The 12,299-nt window shown below is 40.7% G+C and overlaps 1 protein-coding gene across 1 annotated transcript; it reads right to left on the bottom strand.

Annotated features, from left to right (window-relative positions):
* Positions 1–2,050: 2,050 nt before the first annotated feature.
* On the bottom strand, positions 2,051–7,658 carry LOC100690911 (cathepsin L1). Its single transcript, XM_003444107.5, has 8 exons — positions 7,510–7,658; positions 6,415–6,535; positions 6,210–6,332; positions 3,718–3,870; positions 3,407–3,631; positions 3,135–3,300; positions 2,683–2,788; positions 2,051–2,603 (listed from the first exon to the last, which is right to left on the bottom strand). Exons 2-8 carry the CDS (start codon positions 6,532–6,534, stop codon positions 2,504–2,506), a joined length of 993 nt encoding a protein of 330 aa, XP_003444155.1. The 5' UTR covers position 6,535; positions 7,510–7,658; the 3' UTR covers positions 2,051–2,503.
* Positions 7,659–12,299: the final 4,641 nt, after the last annotated feature.

The raw sequence follows: 12,299 nt of genomic DNA, 5'->3' as shown, positions 1-12,299 counted from the left end.
TGACATCGCATCTGATGAAGACCCTCGAGAGGTTGGTTCTAAACCATCTGCGCCCCCTGGTGAGGTCTTCATTGGATCCGCTGCAGTTTGCTTACCAGCCTGGTATTGGGGTGGAGGACGCCATCATCTACCTCCTGCACCGAGCTCTGACTCACCTGCAGAAGCCTGGAAGCACTGTGAGGATCATGTTCTTTGATTTCTCCAGTGCTTTCAACACCATCCAGCCATGACTTCTGAGAGACAAGCTGGAGTTATCGGGAGTGGACCACCACATGTCCCAGTGGATACTGGACTACCTCACAGAACGTCCACAGTATGTGAGGTCACAGGGCTGTCTCTCTGACACGCTGGTCTGCAGTACGGGGGCCCCACAGGGAACTGTGCTGGCACCGTTTCTCTTCACCCTCTACACTGCAGACTTCTCCATCAACTCCCCACGCTGCCACCTACAGAAGTTCTCTGACGACTCTGCCATAGTCGGCCTCATCACATGCGAGGACGACTCAGAGTACAGACAGTGGACTCTGGACTTTGTTGACTGGTGTCAGCAGAACCACCTGCTGATCAACGCCGGGAAAACCAAGGAGTTGGTGGTGGACTTCCGGAGATGCAGACCCACCACACTGACACCGGTGAACATTCAGGGAGTGGACATTGAGATAGTGGACTCTTATAGGTACCTGGGTGTTCACCTGAATAATAAACTGGACTGGAGCCACAACAGTGATGCTCTTTACAGGAAGGGTCAGAGCAGACTCTACCTGCTGAGGCGGCTGAGGTCATTTGGAGTACAGGGAGCGCTTTTAAAGACCTTCTATGACTCTGTGGTGGCATCTGTCATTTTTTACAGTGTTGTATGTTGGAGCAGCAGTTTATCAGCAGCTGAGAGGAAGAGGTTGGATAAACTCATCAGGAAGGCCAGCTCTGTTCTGGGATGCACCCTGGACCCAGTGCAGGTGGTGGGAGACAGAAGGACTCTGGCCAAAATAACATCTCTGATGGACAGAGTCTCCCACCCTATGCATGTAAATGTTGCTGAACTGCAGAGCTCCTTCAGTGACAGACTGCTGCATCCTAGATGCATGAAGGAGCGTTTCCGCAGGTCCTTCCTCCCTGCAGCTGTCAATCAAGCTGACTGTACAATCAGAACTGCTCCCAACAATTATAGATGTTTACATCAGCACTGTAACTGCAATAAGTTAATCAACCGATTCGCACTACAACCTGGTTTGCCTCTTATCTGTAGTTATTTTTATCTAATTTAATAACTGTACAGTACTCTCTGTATATAGTAACCATTGTCCTTAATGTAAATATGTAAGAAAAATTGTGTATGTTTCTGTTCTGTGTCCTGTTTGTTTGTATATGTGTCTTTTTGGCTGCTGTTACAACCAAATTTCCCCTTGTGGGACAATTAAAGGATTATTCTATTCTATTCTATTCTATTCTATTCTATTCTAACAATAAAATGATATCAGCATATAATAATAACAACAACTTGAATCATTTATGTAGAACATGATGAGAGAAAAAGAAGGAAAAAAGCTCTATTTTCTTTGCCTCTAAATGGGAAAAGGAGTACAGTCTGGGGTTAAAGTGGAATTCAATGGGTGGGGGAACTAAAATCAGTTGTAATGGCTCAGTGTGGGGAAGAGAATCACAACTTACTTTCTACTGAGAACTTCAGTAGATTTTCTTTAAAGTACAGGATGTGATCAGCTGACCTGCTGCTCTTTGCAGATTTACACACCTGAATTCAACCAGATGTGAGCAGATGTTTCATGAGTTGTCCTGGCTGATGCCCATTCTCTACACTGACTGTACACCGTTTATGCTGTCTGTATACTGTGCATCAGCCACGTATTGATTTAAAAGCATGAGGACTTACATCTAAGCTTCACATTTCCAGTTTAAAAGATAACACCGAGCAGTCCTTACCTTATTTGTTTAAAAAATGTAGGGAGTAAAAGCAATAAGTTTTCAGGAAAAAATAGTCAAGCAAAGTTCAGATACCCCAAAATTCTACTTTAGTACTACTTCTACTCCCATCTCTGATTAAAACTGATCAGCTGATAAAATCTTTATTGTTCTTGAGTGTAAATTTGTGCTTAGAAATATACAAATGAGTGAATGTGCATAAAGTATTTTTACATGGCACAAAATGTTATGAATCTTTCATTTTTTTCACTGTTTCACTTGTCGTTGTCACTATTATTAAATCTGTGAGGTTTAACATGCAGAAAGAAAAGTAAATAAATACATGGAGTACAATGTAGAAACAACACTACTGAATGAGAGCTGAAGTATTTCAGTCTCAGACATGTGTGAGTATGTAGTCAGACATTTAAAGTACAGTGATATTGTGTTTTTTATCAGATGAAAAGTTATTTCAGTTGGTTAGACTTTAAGCATCTTTAGCGCTGATGTGAAATAAAATACAGTAACAATGACTGGTCTTTAATAATAATTTAAATAAACTAAGTTGAGTTAGTGGGCCATATTTTCACACTGTAGGGTAGACTGGAAAGCTGGCGATGCCGCAGAGATTATTCTTGTTCCGGGCAAGCCGAATGTAGCCTCCTTCTCCCCATGCGGTTCCCCAGCTGAAAAGACAAAAACATTCACATCCAGCTTCAAAATATCGGAAATATTTTACAGGTTAACAATCGGAGGTACGTTTACCTATTTTTCACCAGCCAGTAGTCTTGTCCTGCATCTGTGCCATAGCCCACGAGCAAGACAGCATGATTGATCAGCTTTGGGTTGCAGCTGGGTACGTTGTATAAACCTAATAAATGCAGGTGCGTAAGTTAAAAAAAATACATAAGGTAAAAAATATGTGGTACAGCCGGTCAGTGGGCTACTCATGCTAAGGGCCTCCTAAGGGCTGACAAACCTAAAATTATAGCAGCGGTAATGTGCAAACGTTGCAATGAAAGTAGGAGAAGTATGACCTCCCTGAGGGGGCTCCACCAGTTTCAAGTGAATGAATGCATGATTCTCTTTAAGCCACTTAATGAAAATCAAGAGGAGTTATCCCTCTGGGATTGAAGCCTTTTGTGTGGAGCAGAGACCACTGAATAAAGAAAAATTCACTAGAATTGCCTACACCATGAAGCTTTTAGCCTCCTCACCTCCACTGTACATATGGAAAGATTCCAGCATGGCGTTCACGGCCACGGAGATCGGCCCCACTGATGCCAAAACTTTCTGCAGCATCTTCTCATCTCCTTCTGGAAGGATGCTGAATTTGGAACAATAGCCAGCCCGTCCCTGGACGGAATAGCGGCATTTCCCATTCTGCAAAGAGAAATGAGACATTTATGAAAAGACAGAATTACTGTCAGTCTTTCTGTGTTTGTCCACCCTCTTTCCTACAGTTCTCTTTGTGCGTGTAGAGGATGACCTTGTGTTCGTAGGGATAAAAGCTCTCCGAGTCAACGCCTCCGTTGCGAATGACATAGCTGTAGGCTTTGGTGATGTAGCCTCCTCTGCAACCCAGGTTTCCGTCCTGGGTGCTGCAATCCACCAAGTTCTGCGGACTCAGGGAAACAAGTGTACCAGTGCGCTTCTTCAGCTGGCCCTCGAGAGCTCCCAAAGAGCTGAAGGCCCAGCATGACCCACACAAACCCTTAGAAAATAAAAACAGTACAAAGTGTCACTTTTGTCACGGGATCGCGTTAATGATTTTCCTTTTCTTACAACACCTGATCTCACCTGGTTTCTGACGGGACCCACCAGGCCCTCTTTCCTCCAGTCCACATTCACAGGTAACGGTGAGTCACTCACATCCTCAAAAGTGCCATTTGTGAAATTAACGGTCTCCTCCAGCTTCAAGCCGTTCAGCTTCTCATTGATCTCCTCGGCTGTCTTGGGGGGAAAGAAATGGCAGCGGTAAATAAAATGAAAACACGATTAAATATTAGCTCTACACAACAGCATTCTTTTCACTTGACACCGAATATATAAACACAGCACCGATCTCGGGTCGCGAATGTGTTTAAAACCCATCATCGACTGAAAAGCAAGCTGAAGCATTGAAACAGCTCCACTCAGTCAATTCATTCTGTTCCCATCCACTGTGAATTTTGCACTTGGCATTAACAAATCTCTAATGGAGATGCTGGCTGTGTGTTTGCCCTCCTTCCCCTTCCCACTATCACCTCTGTCTTTGACAAAGAGCATAAAACACAAAAGCTGAACAGTCCAGCTGTAGCAGATATGGCTCTGTGTCATTTTATCTTTCACAGCAGCTTTAAAAACAGAATCTTTCCCCTTACATGTGAGTGTATTTCAGCTGCCTCACATTATTCACCCAGGCAACTGCAGCATTCTGTCCTCTGACAGCGGGCCAAAAGCTTGCGTGTGTCCCAAACATTTCTGCCAGTTTCCTGCAGAGAGCCAACACGCCACGCCCATCCAGGCTTTACCGCTCGGGCTTCCTGGATTTTTAATCAAAAATAAAACCCCTCTAACTTAGAATACAATTCCTCTCTTGTTTCTGCACTTGTTTTTTTTTAATTTTTATTAACAATCCATTCATTCATTAAAAATATTATCCATGCAGGAGCAAGAAATCAACACTGTAACACCGACATGTTGCTCTAATATTTTAAGGTTTTTGCACTTTGTATTTGTGGTTTTTCAATGTGCAAAACATTTGATGAAATCCTTTTTCTTGAGATCCTTTTATTTAAAATACAAAGTCCACATAAAATGCAAGGTCATCAGACATTTGCACATAAGCAAAGTATTTCATTTAATAGTTTATACAAGTCCAAACTGAACCAGAACGGCACAGAACCAACCAGTTTGCAACCCTGCAGCTCTGCTGTTATTCTATATTCTGTTATATATTTCCAGCATTACATAAGGGTCTTCATGTACATAAAAATAAGCATCTTGATTGTCCAGGCTGGCCCAGCCCATACTGGATTAAATTAATCTGATTGTATGAAGGGAGATTAGAGCCGCTCTATAGGTTAGGGTTTAAATTAAGCCCGCGGGGATGCAGTTTTATCCGCAGATTAACAGTGGTGGTCATTCACGTCCATCTTGCACCAGCAAAAGGTCAATGTGCATGAATGCACTTGAGGTTCTGATGGCAAACATATGGTTATGTTTACACGGTGTTAAAATGTTTGTATCCACCAGAGGTCTCTCAGATACGCTCCTGTGAGTGATCGCTCCAGTCTGGCGCTGCAATTGGTGCTGTTCAGTTTAACGGAATTGCTAAATGTTTTCGGTTTGGTTGATTTTTCTTCTTGTTGTCAACATTTCTGCCATCGTCAGCATAATTATACAATGATTTGGGAGTGTGATTTGTGTAATAGTTACATATTGGTTAATACATGAGTGAGACAGACAAGCAGGGAGAGAGAGAGAGACACCAATCCCGTCTGTGTAGGGATTTTCGACTTTATACAACTGGATATGTGGCTCAAAGTGTGGCTGCCAAGGTCATAATAGTCATAATATAGACTGGAGGCAACCCCCTAATATTAAAACATATTTTAAAAACTTGATATTCAAATATGTTCAAAATGTGCCCCCAAGTATACTGAGATTAAAATATAACCCAGAGATTTTCCTGTGCAGGGAACTGCAGGAAAAAAATCATAATAATAACTAGACAAATTACTGTTATTATTCTGACTGATTCCAGCTGTACAGCACATGTTTGTTGTAGTGGTTTTGCCACTAAATGCTGCAAACTGAGTGTAGACACTGCAGGGTATGCGGACCACTGCAGAGCAGACTCGGACTGAGAAGGACCAGTAAGATCAGACTAAGATGGATGGTTTTTGTCTGGATGAGAAGACAAATGACAACAATGAAGTTTCTGAATGTTATTTACAGTCACTGTATGAAACCAGCTGTGGTTAAAGTCAGCAGTTACTACCACAATCATATGAGCACCTATTCTGTAGTAGATCTCACTTCTACCATGGTAATGCCAAACCAAGTGCACTGATCCTGCAATTGTTTGTTCCTCTTCTCTCTTCTACTGTTGCTACAGCTTTGTTCAGCACTCAGATATTTTTCCTGTGGTCACTCCAGACTACAGATAGTTTTAGATAATTTAATGCAATTCTATCCATGAGCCTTAAAGCTGTTTTAATGTTACTAATGAACGACTGCACAATAACAGATTGGGATCTAGATTTAGAAAGTTTAGACATCCTGTCTTCTCAGCAGCAGCATCCTACCATGTCAGCCAGGTGGTTCAGTCCCAGCGTGAAGCTGTGCTTCCCTGCCGAGGCTTCCTGATTGTGTCTCAACACCAAGTGCACGTTCTTCTCCCATACTGCCCTCCTGAAGTCGATCTCAGTCTGAAACACAAATCTGGGCTGTCTCATCCAAACCTTGCCAGAATATGTGATAAAAAAGACAAAATGTCTGTTTAAGTCTTACCTGATTATCATAAACTTTTCCGTGTTTGGTTTTCCACTCTTCCCACAATTTGTTCACAGCGGGCGAAGAACAGGCGAAGACCACGAAGGCCAAAAGCAACACGGCACACAAAGTGTGCATACTGAAAAGGAAGGGGGGAAAAGGAAAGCAGATGTAACCCTTGTGTAATCAGCTAATCACTTCAGTGGTTCATTTTGAAATTTCAGTATCTAACTTGTTGTGATTTGGTGCACACCTGAGGTTACTTTCTGTCTAAAACTATGTTAAATTCAAACATGATAATGTTTAAGAATAATGCAGTAAAAGTATTTTCCTTTAAACTGAAAGATGTGAAAAGTCAGAGCTCTGAGAAGATCCCAGCTCAGGGTTACAAATCTCTACAAGAGAGTCACAGTATAAACAGTGAGGGAATGTATACAACTCAAACACGGAATGATAAACTCCAGGTTTCTGTCACCACTGAGCCTGAAAATGGTCACGCAAACATAGTAACCCTTTCATGCATGAATTATGACAGCCACAATCAGGAATTTTTCTTAAGTATTTTTATGCATCTTTAGGCATGAAAAGATGAATAAAAATCCTGATTGAGGTTGTCATAATTCATCCATGAAAGGGTGAGATAACTATAATTACAACGAAACACGTCTATAGTAACATTAAACGACCAGTGGGTGGCAGGGTAAGGAGTGGCACATCAGTGTCCAATGTAGTGCTTTATGAGCAAGTTTACCATCAACACTGACACAAATACAAGAAAACAGCCTTTGGATAGCTGTCCACTGTAGTGAAAGGGTTAAGCATGATTAGCATTCGGTGTACAAAACTGCAACACTGCATTTTCAATGAAACACAGTCTGCAAACAAAAGCAGAAGAGCCTGTAAACATGATTCTAATCTACAGAGCAGACTTCTGAAGATTAGTTCATCACAAAACAGAGAAGTTCAAGCCGTAATCTCTTACTGTAATCTCCCAGCTTCTTTCTCAGTAAATCTTTTCCGACACCATATGATTGTTCACTTACATCCATAACCTTAAACAAGCCATTAATTTAACAAGACGTGTGAAAAGAAAAGAGTACTCAGAGCACTCACCTTGTTGCAGAATGACTTCGCCCAGGAAGACAAGTTCACCCGGTTTGAGCACGCTTAGATCTTCACGCCTTAAAAGAGGAAGTTTTATTTCCTGATGCGAGCTTTTATGCATCTGCTCACTGCCTCGTCATGTGAATCTAATTTACAACCAGCTGCAACCGCACAAACTAGGCTTCCCGTATGAGAGTTGCACAAGGTTAAAGTTAAATGATGAAAATACCCCTGCGTGTGGAGGGAAATACGTATGAAATGAAAACGTTTCGGAATAAACTGATAGAAATGAAACTGATTTTGTGGTTCAGGGAGACTTTTTTATAATTAATCATGACTCTGAATCATATTTTGACGTACTGTAGCTGTTAGCTGAAATGAGAAAAGGGCACATGAGCTTAATTTATTATTCTGCCACAACCAAAAGCAAAATCCAGATTTACTGCCTAATGATGCTAATTTAAATCGAATTACACAGGGTCAGAGCGAGTCTGTGTTGAAAGCTGCAGTTTAATCATCAGGGCTCTTTGCTTTCAAACATGCTGTGGATTTGTAGAAAACTAAAAGAAGAGTATTAAAAAAAATCCTCTTTTTCTTTCTGGATTCTTGTTGTGAAAGTCGAGCCAGAACTCTTGATCATTCTTGGTCAAATGTTTTTCTTTTATTCTTGAATTTGACGTGAACTTACTCGCGACTTGTTTTTGTATACAAGTGGAAACAACCACCAGATGCACCATGATCCAGTCATTCAATCTGATGTGGTCTGTGTTGTATCTGTGCGGGTCTCCAAAAAGTATCCTGGTCCTTTCAATGCAGAGGAGCAGCTTCTCAGAATCAGAATCAGAATCAGAAAGGGTTTTATTGCCAAATGTTGAGCAGGTTTACAACATTAGGAAATTGCTGCGGTACTTAGTGCAAACATACTACTCTGACATGCAGCAGACATGCAGACATTCATCTAAAATGTGACTTTTTCTAACAACTACTGGGATACAAAAAAGAGAAGAGTTGTAAGAAGACTACCACAAAAAACCACAAGAAGATGCCAGGTTCTCCTTTTTCTCTCATGCTTGCTTTATTTACTTCATGAGTGCACTGGTAAAGTTGTATGTAAATAAAGCTGTGGATACTTAACTCTGACAGGTTGGGGAATCAATCCCAGCAAGAAAGACTGACAGATCAGCTGATCAGTGAATTCCCTTCTGCACATCCTGCTGTCAGATCTCATGGGGCATGCTATTTGATCCATTTTAGCTTGCAAGTAGTTGCCTCTGCAAGACACTTTGCAACCCACCCAACCTGAGCTTCTCCATTTCAGGCTTTTTATGCTTCTTCTGTGAGGTGATCCTGTTGCTGCCTTTGCTATCTTTTGAATTTCCAGAAGCCATACAAGCAAAAGTAAATGACTGAAGCTGGAATAACAGTCCCATATACTTTGAGCTTTAGTTGGGTATATAAACTTTCGGTTAGTTAGGTGAGAATCACAAATATCCTCTTTGCTGCACATTCAGATTGTTGTGCTTTAATCCAAAGGTGATCACAGATCACACCCTTCATACACCCTAGGGATGAACCACTAAAAACTGCCCATAATATGTATACTATATATTTAGATATGTTCTTGAAATATGAAATATACTTCTGTTAACAACAGACTGCGGAGCCCGTCAATGTTATAAATAGCTGACAGGAACACATGGCAAAATGAAGCTGGCCGATACTTACACGGTGCTTTCCTACTCTAAGCAGCCAAAACGCTTCATTCACCCATTCACACCCACATTCATCCATTCGTTTTTTTCTATGCCTAACCACCTTGTTTAAGATTCATACGCACACTTTTATACAGGCATCAAGGGCAGCCCAGGGTACAACACCGAGCACACTTCGACATATAGACTAGAAGAGCCAAGGATCAAACCTTCAGATTAGTAGAAGACTCTGCCTCTTTCTGCCTCCTGAGCCACAAACACATTTAGTCCATATTACATCTTGAACAACACATTATAGATATGTTTTTCATGGTTTTTGGGTCTAAGGTGTCCGCTGCCTAAGAGGCATTTTAAGTGCATTTTCAGAGATGCAAATAGGGTCAATGTGAGACCACAATTTAAAACAAACAAAAAAAAGGAAAAAAAATCGGAAAAAAAATCAAATAGAAATTTATTTTTTTTTTATATGTTAGTGTGTTTTGCTTATTTTTGTGCATTGACTGATTAAAGTGTTATTAGCAGATGTAAGCGGATGCTGTTGATGATTATACAATTGTTGGTAAATAAATAGCGTGCCACAAAATCCTCTTAAGAAGACAAACGGATCAGAATGTAAAGAACAGATGTGTGTGCTGATCATCATCGACTGCAACGTGAATCAGTGGATAGTAAACCAAGAGAAGAGGGATTAGTGGTTGAGAGACTGTGGCTATATACCGTGATCGGCTGGTCACCAAGCCTTTCTCAGTCTTCGCTCTCATTTCCTATCAGCTTTCTGTACAATATTGTAAAAACCCAAAGACATGGCAGCGGTCTGCACAGCGGAGAGCTGCAATAACGAAACTGTATGAAGAGAACTGGACAGAAGGACATTATGCAACGTGGAGGTCTGAGGTGGCCTTTGCTATTTTTGCTCTCCATCTCTGATCCGGCCTCTTCCTGTATGCCCGGTTGGACGGAGATTTGCTGATGAATGCAGGTTCCTTAAGGTAGCAGATGGTAAGTTCCTGACTCAGCACAAGCTCTTCTTCGCTGGTGATTGTGCATGTTTTGCGTCATTACGTCTCACAATCATGCAGCCGAGCGGAGAGGGAATTCAACCCCCGACTCAAACATCTGATCGTTTTGTTGGCTTTTGCTGAATCCGGAGGGAGTGCTTTCAAATTTCAGCAAGTTCTTTGCAAAGTACAATTAAGAGTGAGGGAAGCGTGGGTGGCTGTTAGCAACTAAAACTCAAAATGCAGAAAATCATTTACACCTGTTATGTTTTCCCAGTTTACGGTCGATTAAACGAGATTTATTCAGTAAGAGAAGGGAAAGGAAAACAGTCGAATCATCTTGCCTCTTTAGCAAGTTTTAAATCAGGAAACATGTTATAGCGCGGCTGTAATAGTTAACACCAAATAATGATAATCATTTTGAATCTGCTTCTCTGGCTGCTCGGGAACCTGTGTCACTTCTCATTTTCTGTCTAGCCACTCCTAAACAATGCAGAACAGCTTGTTATGTAATTGAACGGACGTTGGATCGTGGTAAATGGGATCATCAAAAAACAGGCTTTTTATAATTACAGTGAGACTCAGTTTATTAAATCTAACCATGCACGTGATGATTAGTCTTAATTATTGTTTCAAAAAAATGCATTTAACCTGCTTAAAGTCTCTGCACAGTCTTTTCTGTGTTGGACATGAAACAGTTGTTTACTGTGATGATGATATTGCTACACTAGTTCTTCATACTTTTCTGCCTGGTTCCAAAATTTAGCTTGTACCACACTTATAAACAGACAAAATGACTCACAGATCACACTAAACACTTCTCTAACCCTACGTGGGTTACTTCAAAAAACTACTTATATACCCCCTGGGATAATTATTAGATGTCAAGTAATAAATAAAATAAATGAATTAGGAAACACTTGATGTGGGAACTTGATCAATGAAACATTCAAGATGAAAGTCTTTACTGACATACAAGCAAGCAATGTATGTAAATAAAAACACAGACCTTTGACTTTGGATTCAAAGTCTCACCAAAAATCAAAAATCAAATTCAACTAGTTCCTTCATTTTTTTCCTACATATTCTAAGGCCAAAAAATTGGCCAACATAAACATAAAAGGCAGTAAAAGATAAAAAGTTACAGAGTTTCTTCTGGATTTTAAGCTGTAATATCACGAGACGTTCTGAACTAAGTCAAATACAAGAAAAAAACCCATTAAAATTTAAAGTTTACTCTTAGATTTTAATTGGAATTTAAGGAAAATGAAAACCTTGGGTAACTATTGCCACCACGGTATGTAACATCTAGCACTGCTGCCTCACAGAAACAACACTGTGCCTCATGGCTTTAGCTCCACATGTGAGAAAAAAATAATCCTTGTGTTCGAAGCAGCACGCAAACAGTCCAATGTATGAATGAATGGGAAATTACATGAATGGGCACCTTATTCATAATTTTGCAGCCTGCTTTCTTTGAAAGGTCTGCTTTTACCGCTTTACGTTAACATACAAAATTGTCTCCAGTTGTCAAGACAACAACTTAAAACACAAAGCTCAAGGTTGCAGATTAGTAACAGCAGCAGTTACAGTCCTGCTTGTTACAATAAACCTGATTTTCCTCGAGTGGCCATACAAGGTTTGGTTGATTTGCTGAGTTTTTGAGTCAAACTTGCATTAAATCTTAATACTAAGCTGTACATTTACATTTCCCCCCTGCTAGAATGATATAGTGTGATATAGGGAACAGCTGTGGGCAAACTGAGAGTCTGATGTGGAAAAGAAAGCATGTTCATTACACCATCTCATGGACCTTGACCAGTCAGCTGTTAGAAATCCCACATTTCCTAACGTCCCTCCTTTTTCAGGAGTCTTAGTTTAAACATTAGTTTAAACTGGATAAACAGCCACAGTGTTACAACCACAGAGGAACTTGTGGCTAATGTCTTAATCAAACTTTTAAGAAGCCTCCGATGGGGCAAAAGAGTTGAAAAGATATTCCTTTATTTCCAAGTGTGAGTGCTGAAATTCATCCCCATCTGGTGTTACACATAAATCTCTGCACTTGGCTGACCTGTGCCTGCCTCCC

This window comes from Oreochromis niloticus, linkage group LG22 (assembly GCF_001858045.2).
Source record: "Oreochromis niloticus isolate F11D_XX linkage group LG22, O_niloticus_UMD_NMBU, whole genome shotgun sequence".
Lineage (NCBI taxonomy): Eukaryota > Metazoa > Chordata > Actinopteri > Cichliformes > Cichlidae > Oreochromis > Oreochromis niloticus.
This window is presented reverse-complemented; position numbering and strand designations above follow the sequence as displayed.

What these genes read in the sequence shown, in the direction of transcription:
- LOC100690911 (XM_003444107.5), bottom strand. Translation starts at nt 6,534, where the DNA reads ATGCACACTTTGTGTGCCGTGTTGCTTTTGGCCTTCGTGGTCTTCGCC. An exon ending in TGAACCACCTGGCTGACATG is followed by an intron (nt 3,871 to 6,209) that starts GTAGGATGCTGC and finishes TTTCCCCCCAAG; the next exon opens with ACAGCCGAGGAGATCAATGA. An exon ending in TACTGGCTGGTGAAAAATAG is followed by an intron (nt 2,604 to 2,682) that starts GTAAACGTACCT and finishes TTGTCTTTTCAG; the next exon opens with CTGGGGAACCGCATGGGGAG.